Source organism: Theobroma umbraticum, unplaced genomic scaffold (assembly GCF_002168275.2).
Source record: "Theobroma umbraticum cultivar Fairchild unplaced genomic scaffold, ASM216827v3 scaffold_12.1, whole genome shotgun sequence".
Lineage (NCBI taxonomy): Eukaryota > Viridiplantae > Streptophyta > Magnoliopsida > Malvales > Malvaceae > Theobroma > Theobroma umbraticum.
The window spans coordinates 1,528,228-1,542,587 of record NW_018397269.1 but is presented as its reverse complement, the minus strand read 5'-3'; the positions used below and the strand labels follow the sequence as shown (position 1 = coordinate 1,542,587).

The following is a 14,360-nucleotide window of genomic DNA, read 5'->3' as shown; positions in this document are numbered from 1 at the left end:
CGACTTTTGTAATACTTATCTTTTTGTTTTTCTTATTGTGGTTTTTTATTTTTTTTCTTATAAATGGGACATTTTAACTCTAATTCCTTTAACAATCATTAAGAAAAGGTTAATAGGTATATTAAAATAAAAAGGAATCCTTTAACAATTAAAAATAGCAATAAACAATACAAAATTTAAACTTTAAAGTTTCACATTTAAGTGCGAATTAAGATTGGAATAATATAATGTTTGTATTCTTTTTTGTATGAAAAAAATAGATGGAAATTCAAATTTTGCCCTTTCTTTTAAGTTTTTATTTCGATTTTAGTGAGATCAATATAGAAAAATACAAAATTTTTTCATAAAAATGTACATATATTTATAATCTTTCAAAGTTGAGTGGGGTCACCCTTGATAGTTGAGTAAGTAGGTTAAGCCTTGATTATTGTACTACAATTGTCATTAATCAAGAAGGTAATCTAATAGAAATCTGCACTTGTAATTTATGTCAAACCTAGAGAAAATGAAGGAAAGAAAAAAAAAAGATAAAAACTTAGAATAATGGTAGTGGTTGTTGGTTATGTAACAAGATATTAGGCAATATATCTTGATTGAGGAGGGGCCATGGTTAGTTAAAGCTGTGAAATAGAAGCAACAAACATACAAAAAAAAAAGATTTAATAATTATTAACCTTACTTAAAAAAAGACTTTGAAAAAGCATCTCTTAATCTAACTCATGATAGAAAACAAATAAGGAAAAAATTCCACTCCCATCTCTTCTCCAACTCACATTCTTTCATACCACGCCAAAACATTCCCCCCAACCAGACACTTCCTTCCCCACTCACCTCTCCAACTGAACTCCCATATAAATAAATATATATGTCTTTATTTTATTCCCCCATTAATTATTTGTCACCTTTTCTTCCTTCTACGTTAACTGTTTCACATTTCTTTTATTTGAGACTATAACGGAATTACAAGGTTCCTTGCCGGGGAGCAAAATTTTCTCTCCAATTTCAGCCATTTTCAAGTGCTCCTTCTGATTGGGAAATCCTTGGTACAAAGTTTTGGATTTGTTTAAACCCAAATCTGAAATTCTAAATTGATGTTTTGTACTATTATTTATTATAATATGTGTCGCATTTTATTCAATTTTCTCTTGTCTAGAATCTTATGGTCTAATTTATTCTCTATTTTGATGCTTGCTTTTGATGTTTACCTAGTGCAGCAGGATACTCATCATGGAGAAACCAAGATCTTCATCTTCTAATCAAAATGCCACCGTCGACAACCAAAACTACGTATCACTATCACCACCGTCGTCTCCACTTCAAAACCACCACCGTTACCGCCAAGATATAGCTACCGACTTCTTTTCTATGTACAACTCCATTTTCCCCCCAAACTCTCCTCTCCCTTATTCCCTGTCCCTCACGCCTTCCTCTTGCTCTTCCTCGGATGACCTCCACCTTGATCTCAAGTTCACGTCAGACGCCACAGCCACCGAGCACCGCCTCAACCAGGCTCGTCTCATCCTCGAGTATCGGCAGCTATGTGACCACTACGAGCTTTGCTTTACGCGCCTCCAAGCTCTCATTAGAGAGCTAGAATCTCTGCGAAAAGAGAATACGGATCTTCGGACGGCCAACACTGAGTTGATCAAGCTGTTGAGCCTGCACTCGTCGTCCCAAGCTGCCATGAACAGAAACCTTCAACGCGAAGAGGTATCGGATTTGAACGTGAAAACATGGGAGAGGAGGAGTAGTAATGGTCAGAGGAATTCGCTGCCGAAGAGCGTTTCAGTCAGGTCTAGTAGTTATCTTAAGGTCAACCAACAGCAAGGTTCGAGCAACCAGCAGCGAGTCTTCAACCCGTCGGTGAGTTACCGTTTTTCCATTTCCTGAGGGGGAGAATTTTATTTGTTATATCATGACAAATTATATGTATTTTCTTTTTGGTAATATGAGAAGTTTAAGGAGAGAGATTGGGGATTTGAGCCTTAGACTCAACCCTCTTAAAGAGAAACAACAATCAATAAACTAAGTCTTCTTATTCTCTCAATTGTTATATTGGTGTGAATTAAATCAAGTACTTGCCACTCTTGAATTTATTAACTATAATTAATAGTATACACCCAAATACCTTTACATTTATACCAGACATAAAGAGATTGAATTGCTTACATACTGTGAGTGATGTATAAGGTTTATTTTCGGTCATATTGCTGATATTCTCCATTTCTACTTTCTATCCTACATTAATAAATTGTCAATTGAAAGCTAAAAGATATATAAAAAAAAGTAAATATCGTTATTTATAAACTACTGCTAAAAGCTATTTAATTATGTACATATAGATAGTTTTTAAACTTTATAATTGTAATATAGTTAAGAAAATATTGAACCATATTTAAGCATTTGCTTTTTCTACAAGTAATGGTATACATATTTGAAAGTTTTAATATATGTTAAAAAGATGTTTTGGTAGCTTTAAATTTTGTTTCATATAATTAAAGATATTATTTTCAAGAATAAAGATCATAAACATCAATACCAATGTAGTATCCTTTTTAAACATAATTTATCTTGCACTCGAGTCATTGGTTTAATGGCAAATGCATATTATTCTTTTTCCAAAAAACTAGATTCGAATTCTCTCTTTTAAAAAAAAATAAAAAAATAATAATGTATCATTAAGATTATTCTTGTATTTTAGTGTATATAATAAACATGTAACTTGCACTGTGTCTTTCTTCTGGATTTAGCCATGATAATACTCTATTAATCAGTATTTGCAAGGGTTTAAGAGGAAAATCATAACTTTCTCAAATATGCAGCGGCGAATGTATGTGCCACCTGAAGCAAAAAAAGAGTTAGAGAATGCAATGGAATTGGAGGTATACAATCAAGGCACGGTCAAGACGGAGCTGTGCAACAAATGGCAGGAGACAGGCACATGCCCCTACGGCGACCAATGCCAGTTTGCCCATGGAATCACCGAGCTACGTCCAGTTATCAGGCATCCAAAATACAAGACCGAGGTTTGTAGGGTGGTCCTCGCCGGCCAGGCATGTCCCTACGGCCACAGGTGCCACTTCCGTCACTCTCTTACCGAGCAAGAGCGACTACTAATTCCACGTTAATTCATATTATTCGGCTCAAAGAAAAAAGTGTAAATAACCCTGACTGACGCTAATAAAATCAGAAATGTCAGCATGGAAAGAACACTGTCCAAAGTCATAATTATGATATAATAATTTGTAGTGTTAAATGAGTTTATATAAATTCCGAATGTGTGATGATATTCATTAAACTTTATGTATGAAAATTTTTCATAAAAAAAGTGATGATAAATGTACCGTATGCCAAAAAAAAAAAAGGGTTTTTGATTTTATTTTGTATATATTATTTTGAGTTATAAAATGAGAAATAATTCTCTACTACATCACACTTTCCTGGTCTATTTCAGAATTTAAGAAAGAGTACGACATACAATTCAAATATAAAATGTTAGTGTATAACTCCACTCGACCCACGCAAATAGAACTGAGTCTAAGTAATGATACAAAAAGTCCATGAAAAAGAAATGATGTACAAGCATAAGTTTATAAGAAGACCGACCAAAACAACAAACTTGAACTTTTGCAATGATGGTGTTTTAGTTTGGTGGTACTAGGCAACTTTCAGTTCAAGTTAGTTAAATATATATATATATATATATATATATATAAGATTCAAATCTGTGGTCAATTACAAATGCCTTTAGATGAAAGTGTATACAGAGACGTATGTGACGAAGGTGTTGTCTTCGTTCAATGTGTTTGATGTGTTTCGGTTGGATTAACATGATTGCTAGCTACAAGTAATTAATATCTACTTGCTATTCCATATCAACTCCTAGCTGTGAGGTGCCTTGGCATTTGGCAATTGGGATTCTATTCATTTGTGGTTTCCCAGCCCATAGTTAGGAAGGGCTAATTTAGGCAAAAGCTGGGCCTGATGAATTCTGCGATCAGGCTTTGGGCAGCTGGGTTGGATACTTTTTTTTTAACATTGTAATCAAAGTTTTCTTTATATTAGTTTTTATTTATAACATAATTATATTTAAATAAAAATGATATACAATTTACTAGTAATAGGGAAGTAGGGATATAAATCTTGGACCTTAATCTTTTTAAAGAAGTTAAGAACCACTAAATCAAAGTCACATTAGTTGTTTATATAATTAATTAACTATGGTAAAAATATGAACTCTAGTATTTATTTTCAAAGTGAAGTTTTCTTACTCATTAACTTTTACTGAAATTAATATTTTAAGATCTTTTACTTTGTTTACCTTATTATTTTGAGTTTATTTTCGAATTGTTATGTCTTAAAAGAGATTTTGGAAGAAATTAAGAATATTGTTGGAGAAGTTTCTGATATCTTCTTGTTTGCCTTCACCTGTTTGGGGAAAGGAGGTAAAAATTAGCACAAAAACAAATCCATTTGTGTAAAAGTTTTTGGATCAGTTGCATTTCTGATGTAAAGGGTCCTCAAGCTAATAAAAATTTATATAGGAACTGGAATTGTTTCTTTGAATACTTTAGGAAGGATGATTCTGACTCATGAAAAGCAAGTTCTGCCTTAAAATGCACTGAACATTGGTGTTGCTTGTTCTTGATCAGACCTGTACACTAGAAAGTCTAGGGAGGCAAATCCCTCTTTTTCCCTTCTTAACTTCTAGAAGTAAATGGACCAAAATTCAAACAATTGCTTGGGATGTCCAACTATAAGAAAAATCCTTTGCCGAAACATTTACCACATCTAAAAATAGAGCAATATGTGAAGAAGTACAAAACTGTAGCTCTTGTCTAGAAATTGTTGTTTGAAGTAGCAGCAGGTGTTAGAGCATGCTTGGAAAGTCTTTCCATTCCAGGTGATAAAAAGCTGAATGGATATCTCTGGTGGAAGTTGGGGCATGGATTTGAGGATCTTAGCAAGTCGATTTAGCTATAATTTCAGGCTCGTTTCTATTGTATCAGGTTCTTCCTGCTTCTTTTGGCTGAATGGAAAGCTACATTTATTGAAAGCAGATACTTTAATTATTGAGAAAGTCAAGAATGGTGAAATCATCTTACTGGATGCATACAAGAGAAAGTAAAATGAACTGGTATTTAAACTGCTTCTGGTTTGGCCGCACACAGTGTCCAAATCCCTGAAAGAAAAGGTTAATGGTAAAGTAAACCTTCAAACCATTTAGCAGAAAACAGGTTTTGTTTTCTCACTAGTCTAACATGCCATACAAGTAAAACAACATGCATTTAAACTTGTGATATCCAGTCAGATACGTTTTTCCTTTAAAAATCTATCAGGAAACTTTTTATTTCAACAATTCCTTATAAAGTTTCTTAAACTGAAGTTTACTCAAAAAGATGCTCAACGTCTCCAGGCCAACTCAGATGAATGACTCCTGGGAGGTTTAGAAGAATCAGATTCTCTGCCATTCAATAATGAATGACTAGCAAACAACATCACATTAATCAGACCAGAAAGGAAAAAACCAGTACTAATAATTGCTAATAAGAATTTATGACAATGTTCAAAAGCCTCAATTGCCTGTTTTGCTCAACACCATGAAAACATTCCACCTCCCATTTCAACCTGAATCTGATGTTACCTTCTGTGCACGCGCCTTGTCCTGTTTTATGAATTAAAAATTTTGTTCCTCTGACAAATTTTGAGTTAAAGCAATTAAACTAATTGATTATATGCGATTTAAATATAATTAAAAATGCTCTTTTCAAGGGGATTGCAATTATAACAAGTGCGTTTAATGATTATCAGTGAGTTCAGACTTCAAATTTTGAGTATAAAAAAAAATGCTGTTATATATACAGATTTGTAGCGCGTGATATGATCTGCAGGTTATTAATATTCTTCGCTGGCAAGTAATTCATTCAACTTTCCAAGAGAAGCACTGTTTAATTACCTTTTCCTCTACGCTTCCCTTTCTTATTTTAAGGTGACACTACATACTAAAATTAGCTCACGATTCCTACAAACTTAATGCTAATTGCTCAGCCTTGGCCTAAAAATTATTGTTCTTTGGTCAGCCTGACCCTAAAACTTATTGCTTATTGCCTTAAGTATTCACTTTCCTTTCCAGCTCCCTTTTTTTTATCACCCCCAACCACTATTTAAAGGACTATCCCTTGGGGTCTTGACATCAAGAGGCCTCTGGCAGAAAGGTTAACCATGGACTTGAATCAGTCAATAGAGTTCACACCTTCTTCAACCTTGTCTCCACATATTCATAACTTCCTGCCAATGACTTCTTTCATGTTGTCTTTTCACCAGCCTTCCAAGGAGGTGAAGCTCATAGTACCCCTCATGAATTCTGTTCATGTATATAATGCCTTTTTTTCCTATATATAGGAAGATTTTACCTGCCTTTTGCACACTATGCACATTATTCATCACAATCTCCTTGCATTCTTCATGTGAAGGACGGTGAAGAACTGAAGCGTTCCCATCTTCTGATTCAGAAGCGCAATTTAGAGTTATTCTGGTACCAACAAATGATGGAGATTCATAACATTTCAGGTCCCTTATTTATCAACCTATCTTTGACTGTGCATGTTTAGTATGTAGTGGTGGTTAAAATGACTGGAAAATATCATAAAATTATATATAGATTTGTCAGATATGCAATGTATATATTTGGTTTTTCTGATATATATATATATATATATATATATGACTAAGAACAGGACAGAAGTAAGAAAACCTCACCAGAGTTTTTATTTGACTAATGATTTTATGCTATGCAGAATTATTTTCAATGCCAGTTTTTATACCTATTAATTGAGCTGATTCCCTGGTTGAGGGTGAAATGAATGAATGGCATCTATATATATACCGTATTATATCTTTGGTTGCAGTACATCTTTATTTACCAATTTTTCCTTTTTCTTTTGTTCTGTTTTTACTTTGTCACTGATTGTTGTGTCTGTTTGCTTTCATGCTGAACTATAGCTTTCAAGAGCCACCATCAGCTACCTCTAGCAAGGATCAAGAGGATTATGAAATCTGATAAAGATGTGAAGGTTTAGTATAAGTTGATCTGATTTTATCCTACATTTTCAATTTTGATGGATATATTATTCTCTTGATTTTAGGATGTTATATAATACTAGGCATTACATCTTGAAATTGGGATTTTATGTATTCTTTTCAGTTTTATTCTTCATACCAAGCCATGATTTTCCTGTAGTGATTTCAGTCGCCCACAAATTAGATATACTCTATTGATAATTAAATGGCCTGGCTTCTAAAGATAAATCTCTCATGCATGATTGCATTGCCTACATCACCAAGTAGTTTACAAATTAACATTGTTCATGTTCAAATCCTCTAAACATCTAATTCTGTACAGATATTGAATGAGTTTGTTACATACACAGAGAAGAAGAATTGTAAACAAAATAAATCAGAGAGCAAAGGTTGAAAAAAGGGCACTGTACTAGACTTCACACATAAATGATCAAACAATTTACAAAAGAAAGAGAAAAAACAAAAGTAAATTTAATTTGATTTTGATGATGGCAGATAAGTTATATTTAACCAAGACCTTAAAGAAGCAAATGCCAACATTTTGTTATATTTTATACAATTTGTGGACCTTGTTACTTACATATTTAACATGTTGCACTAGATGATCAGTGCAGACACTCCTGTCTTGTTCTCCAAGGCCTGTGAGCTCTTCATTCTGGAGCTCACTTTGCGTGCGTGGCTGCAAATGGAAGAAGGTAAGCACCGGACCCTGCAGCGCTCAGACATTGCCAGGGCTATAAGGCAAGAGGAGGGACTTGATTTCTTGGTTGACGTTGTCCCATTGATTAACCAAAAGGTCTTTTTTCTTTCATTTCCCTTGCATAGTTGCAGCATTTTATATCAGTTAGGAAACTGATTCATTGAGTTCTACATAGGCTTACAATGCTACAAACTATAGATACAATTGGTGAAAGTTGCATGGGTTTGAATCGTTTATTTCAAATGCTTTGGAGGGGGAAAAATTAAAGATTGTAATTTCAATACTATGAATTGTTATAGGATGATCATGTAAAATTTGCAGAGGAAAATGAGTGTGATCCTATTAATCAACTGCAGTTTCCTGTGTTGGATATGAATGCTGTAAGTATGAGAGCGCAAATATAATCAGTTGATTCATTGTTCATTTCGTATTGAGTTAGATAACTGTGGGTTGAATCTACTTAGAACATGCCTGTTTACCCATCTCCTTTGTAGGATCTGGTTATGAGGAGTCCAGAAGTTCAGCATCTCATGATCAAGACACCAATGTCCAATGATGAGTTTAATTATGAATCTGCTACCAGGGTATACGAGATTTGATGTGAAATATAGAATTTATACGTAAGAACCATATTCATACACCCTAAATTTGATGGTACCTTTTCAGTTTGCATAGGACATTACTTGTTTGACACTTAATTTGGTGGTATACAGTATATATTACATTTATTTATATTTGCATGCATGACTCATTGACTGCTGTTTGTTTATGCAGTGAATGAAGGCAGCTGAAAGAAAGAAAAAACAATGGCAATGAAGGAACATGAAGCAGCTGTAACCAGAGAAAAAGAAAAGAAATTAGGCTAGGATAAGGATATCCTACATTATCTTTCCCATCTTACAATCTTAAATGAGTAATTGGAGACTTGTCTTTTGTATGAGATGCTCTGAATTTTCCTTCGTTTAATAATAGATGTCCTACATTGGAGTTCAAAATATTACCTTCAAATGCAAATAGATGCACTTGAAGTCCAACATGAATATAACAAAAATGCAGGTGGGTGTGAAGCAAAACACTCAAACATAAAGGACCAACTTGCAAAAGATCAAAAGGAATCATTGCGCATTGATTGTTGTATTTAGACATCTCTTCCTCATCCTAAACCAAACTGTAATCATCTGCGTTTTGGTGTTCTAAGGACTGGATGGGGGGGAAGAAGCGATGGAAGTTGGAAGAAATTAGTAGCTCAGAGAAGAGGGGGAAGGGAGATTGGAGCTACTGGAAATTATAGGAATGGGCTCTTTGGGATGACGGATCAAAGCTAAGTTTTAATCGTTTTTTATGCAGCAATTCTTCCCAAGGCCGCCCGTTCCGGTGATTTCCAGGGGCTTCTCCCTTTCCCTTACATCTCTCCCAAGTTTCTTTACCTATGGAGGAAGGTATCTCTTTTCAATTCTTCTTTTTGTGGGAGTCTTTAATTTCATCACATTGTTGGTTCTGTTACAATTATTATTTTGGATCTGTTGTTCATCTCATCTGCTGTGTTAGTATACAAAATCCAGCCTGCTTATTGTTTTTAAGGGATCCAAAGGAAAAGTGAAGAAAAAAATGCCCAATTAATGTTGAGCCATTTTGTTCTTTTTTGTGTATTTAGTTTTTGGTTATGTTTGAGTTGATTGCTCAAGTCCATCCATACCAACTCCTTTACAGATCTTGTTCAAATAAAAGAAAAAGAAAAAGAGAAAACTCCTTTCACAGAGAAAGGCATGATGATGATGATGATGCCTAAGATCTAAGCTGTTAAGACAATCCATTAGGGATGACAACTCTCTAATGGTAGAATTGTTATATATATGTATATATTTATTCCCCTGGTCGTTCAATTAATCAATGTGGTTCCTTCTATCTTTATTCTATAGTTGAAAGAATGATGCAATTGTTAATTAAACTGCTATTAGAGCTTTGTCTAAGTCTTCTATAAATACTTATCAATTACTACTTTAAGATTCCAATTTGAATGCTTTTCGAATTTCCCAATAAGAGCAATTGCCCTCACAAGTTTATACGTGGACTGTCAATAATCCTATGGATTCCATTTTGTAAATGTTATTATTAACTTTGGATATGTGCAATCATCAAATTTTAGACATCTATAACTATATTTAAAAGAAGCCCCAGCAGCTTCCTTGCTTGACGCTTGACTCCATCTAAGTTAATCTGTCTAACCAATATTATTATAAGGAAAGGGGGTAAGGATAACGCCATCGGTCACTGCCACTCCTCTCCCTTGCGTGTCATGTTCATGCTCCCCAACCACTTCAGTCACAAATCTCATGTTGTTTCAATTCAACTTTCTCCTTTTGTCTTTTTCTCCAAACATGTTTTCTTTATCCTTTTTCAACAGCCACTTTAAATCTAACCACATCTATCTAGAGTTTGTTTCAATGATTAACATATTCGAAAATTTAAGATTTTAAAAAGATTGAAAATAAAACTCAAATTCAAAAGTCAATTACTATGTGAAAGGTTCATTTCTAGTTGAAATGATATTTATATTGGTTTATCTATTGGACAAGCCCAATTACTCTGTCAATCTCATCTCATAAATTTATTAATAATATAAAAAAAAATCTTGACAATCAAATAAATAAAAATCAACTAAATCTAAAACATGAGCTTGATTGCTTACATGTCAGTATTTTTTTTATGATAGCCATATTAAAGTACACGAATCTCATAAAATTTTCAAAATGAGTGTTTTTAAAGTTTCTTCCTTCATTCAATAGCTAAAAAATATATTTCCTCTTAAACATACATAAAATTTGACATTAGTCGAATACCTCATTTCAAGTTTATTTTATCATCTAAAATTTATGACAAACAAAAAAAAATTTAAGAGAAAAATGTGTAGTAAAAATAAATAATATAATTTGTACAGTTACACTCTTTTGCTTCATCATTGGCAAACAAGTATATAACTGATTATACAGCTTCATACGACTAAATCAATTTGAATATAAAAACGATAAAACACATACAAGCATATTGGAGATTTTATTTAAAGTTTTGTTTTGTTGTGAGGTTGTTTATAGGTGTATTTTTGTATGAAAGCACCACCACAAATACCACAATGATGGCTACAATAACAATAACGATATATTTTATAAAATAATATTTTATACATGTCAATATACATCAACAATTAGATATAATAATATAATTAGTATTACATATCTATTTTATAAAATATTCTTAACTTAATTAAAAAAAATTTACCACCCTAAACGTATAGTACGAATAATAGACTAGTTATGTACATAAATTAAACACACACTCATTTGCTTTCTTTTCACTTGGTAAATATGGTAAGGAATACAGTTCTGATCGGATCTGATGGGCTACTAAGGACAAAACAAGTCCAAATTGGGTCCCGAAGAATTTACCCAACTTAGTAAGCAATGCACCCAAAGAAAAAATAAATATCAATGGACTAACCCATGAGCACAATAAACAGTAACTAAAATAATAATCCTGACTCTGAACTCAGCCCAGTTGTGAGAAAGAATCAAAATGGTTACAAATGAGACCCTATACTAATTAATCAATGGAATTTCTTTTGATACATAGGGTTATAAATGTGCTTTCATTTTATAAATATTAATAAAATCAAAATGTATATTTTTGTTTTATTGAAAGAAAAGATAGCATAAACAATAATAAAGCCAAAAACAATTTCTCATATTCAGACAGGCTTTAGGGGTAGTTTGGGATAATGGGTTTCAATTGATGTGAAGGTACATAGATTTGTAATTTGATTCCTTACGCATGAGGTTTGGGTTTGAATAATGTTTGACACTGATACCACACTACTCTCTATGTAAAAGCATGATTAGTTCAAACTTAATTGAGGCCGACAAAGTTCCATCATAAATCCTGCTCCTATTAATTTGGACATGATTTAAAGAAACAAATGGTGAAGATTTTTCTATCTCCATATGTGGATGTAGCCTTTATATCTTGCATCAATCTCATAGAACCATTTGAACCAAAACTTATTTGAGAACTCAACATCGTGTTTGTTCAATAATTTAATTAATAAACTGACCATATATAAATTATATTTGAGGTATTCTTGCAAAGTAAATCACACATCCGTTTTATTGTAGAGGATTATTTTCGCTCTTTGCTTTCGTTTCATTATGTATAACTAGCTAGGGAGAAGAATATAAAGTCAATCAATTTGATAAAAAATCTCACACATTATTGTGATGAATGTCTTTAAGTTATCAACAACTTGGCCATGTGAAGAATATATATCACAATTTCATGCAGCAAGACATAAATTCTCCGGCGATTGGATATTGCGTATCCATACATATACATGTGGGTAGATTATGCACGAAGGGAGAAAAGAAAAAGTACTAAAGGATGAAAAGGTGCATTGCCTTGGAATATTTTAAACCAAAATAATCAACCATCAATTATTTTGACTAAATGTGGTTACATACATTTGACGTTTACGTCATAGATGGATGAGTAGTTGATTCTTTCCTCTCCGTCGTAATCTCCCTTAGATTCGATAAAAAGAATGCTGAATGATTTTAATGGAGAGGAGGTCCCTCCATTGAGGGAAAGGTAAAAGGCTAGGGATAGCAAAGTGCTTGGGGGACTCATGCCAAAAAGAGGTCAAAAAATGAGGCTATGCCAAGGGCTTAAATTATAGAAGAAAGGATAGGAATAAAGATAGACCAATCAATGCCGAAATTGATTCTTTCCCAACCCCCTCTCTGGAGAATTCTCCATTATAGCTAGTTTGTCAAATCCTCCAGCCAATCAGGCAGACTCTTTGGGAACAATTCAATCTCTCTAACTCCATGCAATTGCTTGCATTTGGTGATTCTAATTCTAGACCAACAGACGTAGTAGAGAGAGTGGTAATGTCAAGAAAAAGGCAACAACTAATGCTTTATGAACTGACCTTATTGAGCACTTTTTTTGTGCTGAAATGGTATAGGAATCGCATTTTCCAGTGCACTTGTAAGATCCCTTTCTTTTTCGGTGTTGGATTGACAACAGAATATTGTTGGTACACATAAAGTATCATATATATATCTAGTAGAGTTGCCTTGTTTAATTTCATGCATAATTTTTTTTAAGGAAATCAATCATATTTATTAATACGTGAGTCTTACTTATTTACGCGGATAATAATCGACATTTGTATACAAGAAGGCAAATCATTCATGGCATTCTGTCTTATATTGTAGTGAAAAGGTTGAGGATAGAAATAAAATTTTGTAATAAGTCAAGAAACTTCAATTTAGTTTTCTTAAGCTTAATTTTGATAAAATATCTAAATATGCATTTTGACGTTTCAAGATAATATCTTAATAGTTAAAACTTGAAACTTGGGACGTCCATATATCCAAAGTTTGGGAATGAAGATAAGATTTATGTTGTAGGAAAGATATCACTCCTCCCTTAACTGTGTAACTCGAGTTCTTGGATATTCTTAAGGGGGGGTTTTGGGTTAACCAAATAGGGCAGGTTTTGGCTTAATAACCAAATAGGGAAAGCACAATCTTCTATAGAAATGTACAATAAAAATCCAATCATCTCGAGAAATATGCCGTGCTTATGGAAGGGATAAAGCCATAAACTAAATTGGGTGGCTTCTATATTGCAATCGGATAGGGAGACAGTGCTCGAGGTAGCAAAAGTTAATTATAGATTTGTTCTTTGACCACTAGTGAATGATCTTCGTTTTAGCATCTTCTACTCCATCCCCACCATAATGCTAATGTCATGCAATTTACCACAAAGAACAATAGAATTTTTTCAATGAAATTGATTCCCTCAATCACCTTGTATAAGACAGCACCAAACAAAAAGAACACTCAATTAATAAACTCTGATTTTAAGTGCCAAACTTATGGGAAAAACTCTGACTAATTACCCTCGTGAAAATATTAGTAGTTGGGACTGAAACATGGGCTGATCAGGTTTTATTACCAGGTTAAAAGGATTTTAACAATAAAAGTTTGACCAAAAGAATGTTATGCCTCCTTAAAGGGAGTTAAAAATTGAGAAGGCTTTTGAGTCGTAATATAAAATTAAACACTAATGATCAAATACCAAACTAACTACTCTCTCAAACTTAAAAAATAAATTTTAATAAAGTTGATTGATTAGAAGGAAAGGACAGGATACATGTAAAAATGTACAAGAGAACAATACAAGAGGGAAAAGGTATAAATACATAAAAAAGTATTATATATGAGATTTTTACTTCAATTTTCTCTTATATGCCAAGTATATGATTTGATTTTTTGTTATCTTGTATATTTAAAAAAAATAAAAATAAAAATCATTCCAACCCCAACTTTATCGCTTTTATATTGATTGTGTTTCACTATTCATATTTTAACCACAGCTTAATCATTCATAATTCAGCTAGAATAGGCCACAGTTATAATGCTTATTTAAGGGTAGAGTCAATCTCCTCACATAAAGTTTAGAGATAAACTCCCTATGTAAAGTTATGAGTTCTTCTTGTCCGTATACAAGAATGTGAAGTGTA

At 33.0% G+C, this 14,360-nt stretch overlaps 2 protein-coding genes and 1 long non-coding RNA gene across 4 annotated transcripts; all 3 read left to right on the top strand.

The window, feature by feature from the left end:
• Window positions 1-902: 902 nt before the first annotated feature.
• LOC110425945 (Zinc finger C-x8-C-x5-C-x3-H type family protein) lies at window positions 903-3,150 on the top strand. Of its 2 annotated transcripts, none has more exons than XM_089785200.1 (3): window positions 903-1,043; window positions 1,210-1,863; window positions 2,823-3,150. In XM_089785200.1, the coding sequence occupies exons 2-3, from the start codon at window positions 1,228-1,230 to the stop codon at window positions 3,126-3,128; spliced, it is 942 nt and encodes a 313-aa protein (XP_089641326.1). In that variant the 5' UTR covers window positions 903-1,043; window positions 1,210-1,227; the 3' UTR covers window positions 3,129-3,150. The 2 variants fall into 2 exon arrangements, with proteins under 2 accessions (XP_089641326.1, XP_021296703.1); XM_021441028.2 differs by having other exon boundaries at window positions 967-1,043; window positions 1,215-1,863.
• Window positions 3,151-6,214: 3,064 nt separating this feature from the next.
• LOC110426027 (nuclear transcription factor Y subunit C-1-like) lies at window positions 6,215-8,340 on the top strand (the record flags this gene model as incomplete). The annotated part of the gene is made up of 6 exons (XM_021441108.2): window positions 6,215-6,336; window positions 6,474-6,570; window positions 7,003-7,073; window positions 7,682-7,876; window positions 8,080-8,160; window positions 8,275-8,340. Coding segments are annotated over exons 1-6 (624 nt in total), but the record flags the coding sequence as incomplete, so codon positions are not given.
• A 546-nt stretch (window positions 8,341-8,886) lies between these two features.
• Window positions 8,887-9,728, top strand: LOC110425930 (uncharacterized). Its single transcript, XR_002446081.1, has 2 exons — window positions 8,887-9,219; window positions 9,491-9,728. It is a non-coding gene; the product is annotated as an uncharacterized LOC110425930 (long non-coding RNA).
• The last annotated feature ends 4,632 nt before the right edge of the window (window positions 9,729-14,360 follow it).

What these genes read in the sequence shown, in the direction of transcription:
- LOC110425945 (XM_089785200.1), top strand. Translation starts at nt 1,228, where the DNA reads ATGGAGAAACCAAGATCTTCATCTTCTAATCAAAATGCCACCGTCGAC. An exon ending in AGCGAGTCTTCAACCCGTCG is followed by an intron (nt 1,864 to 2,822) that starts GTGAGTTACCGT and finishes TCAAATATGCAG; the next exon opens with CGGCGAATGTATGTGCCACC.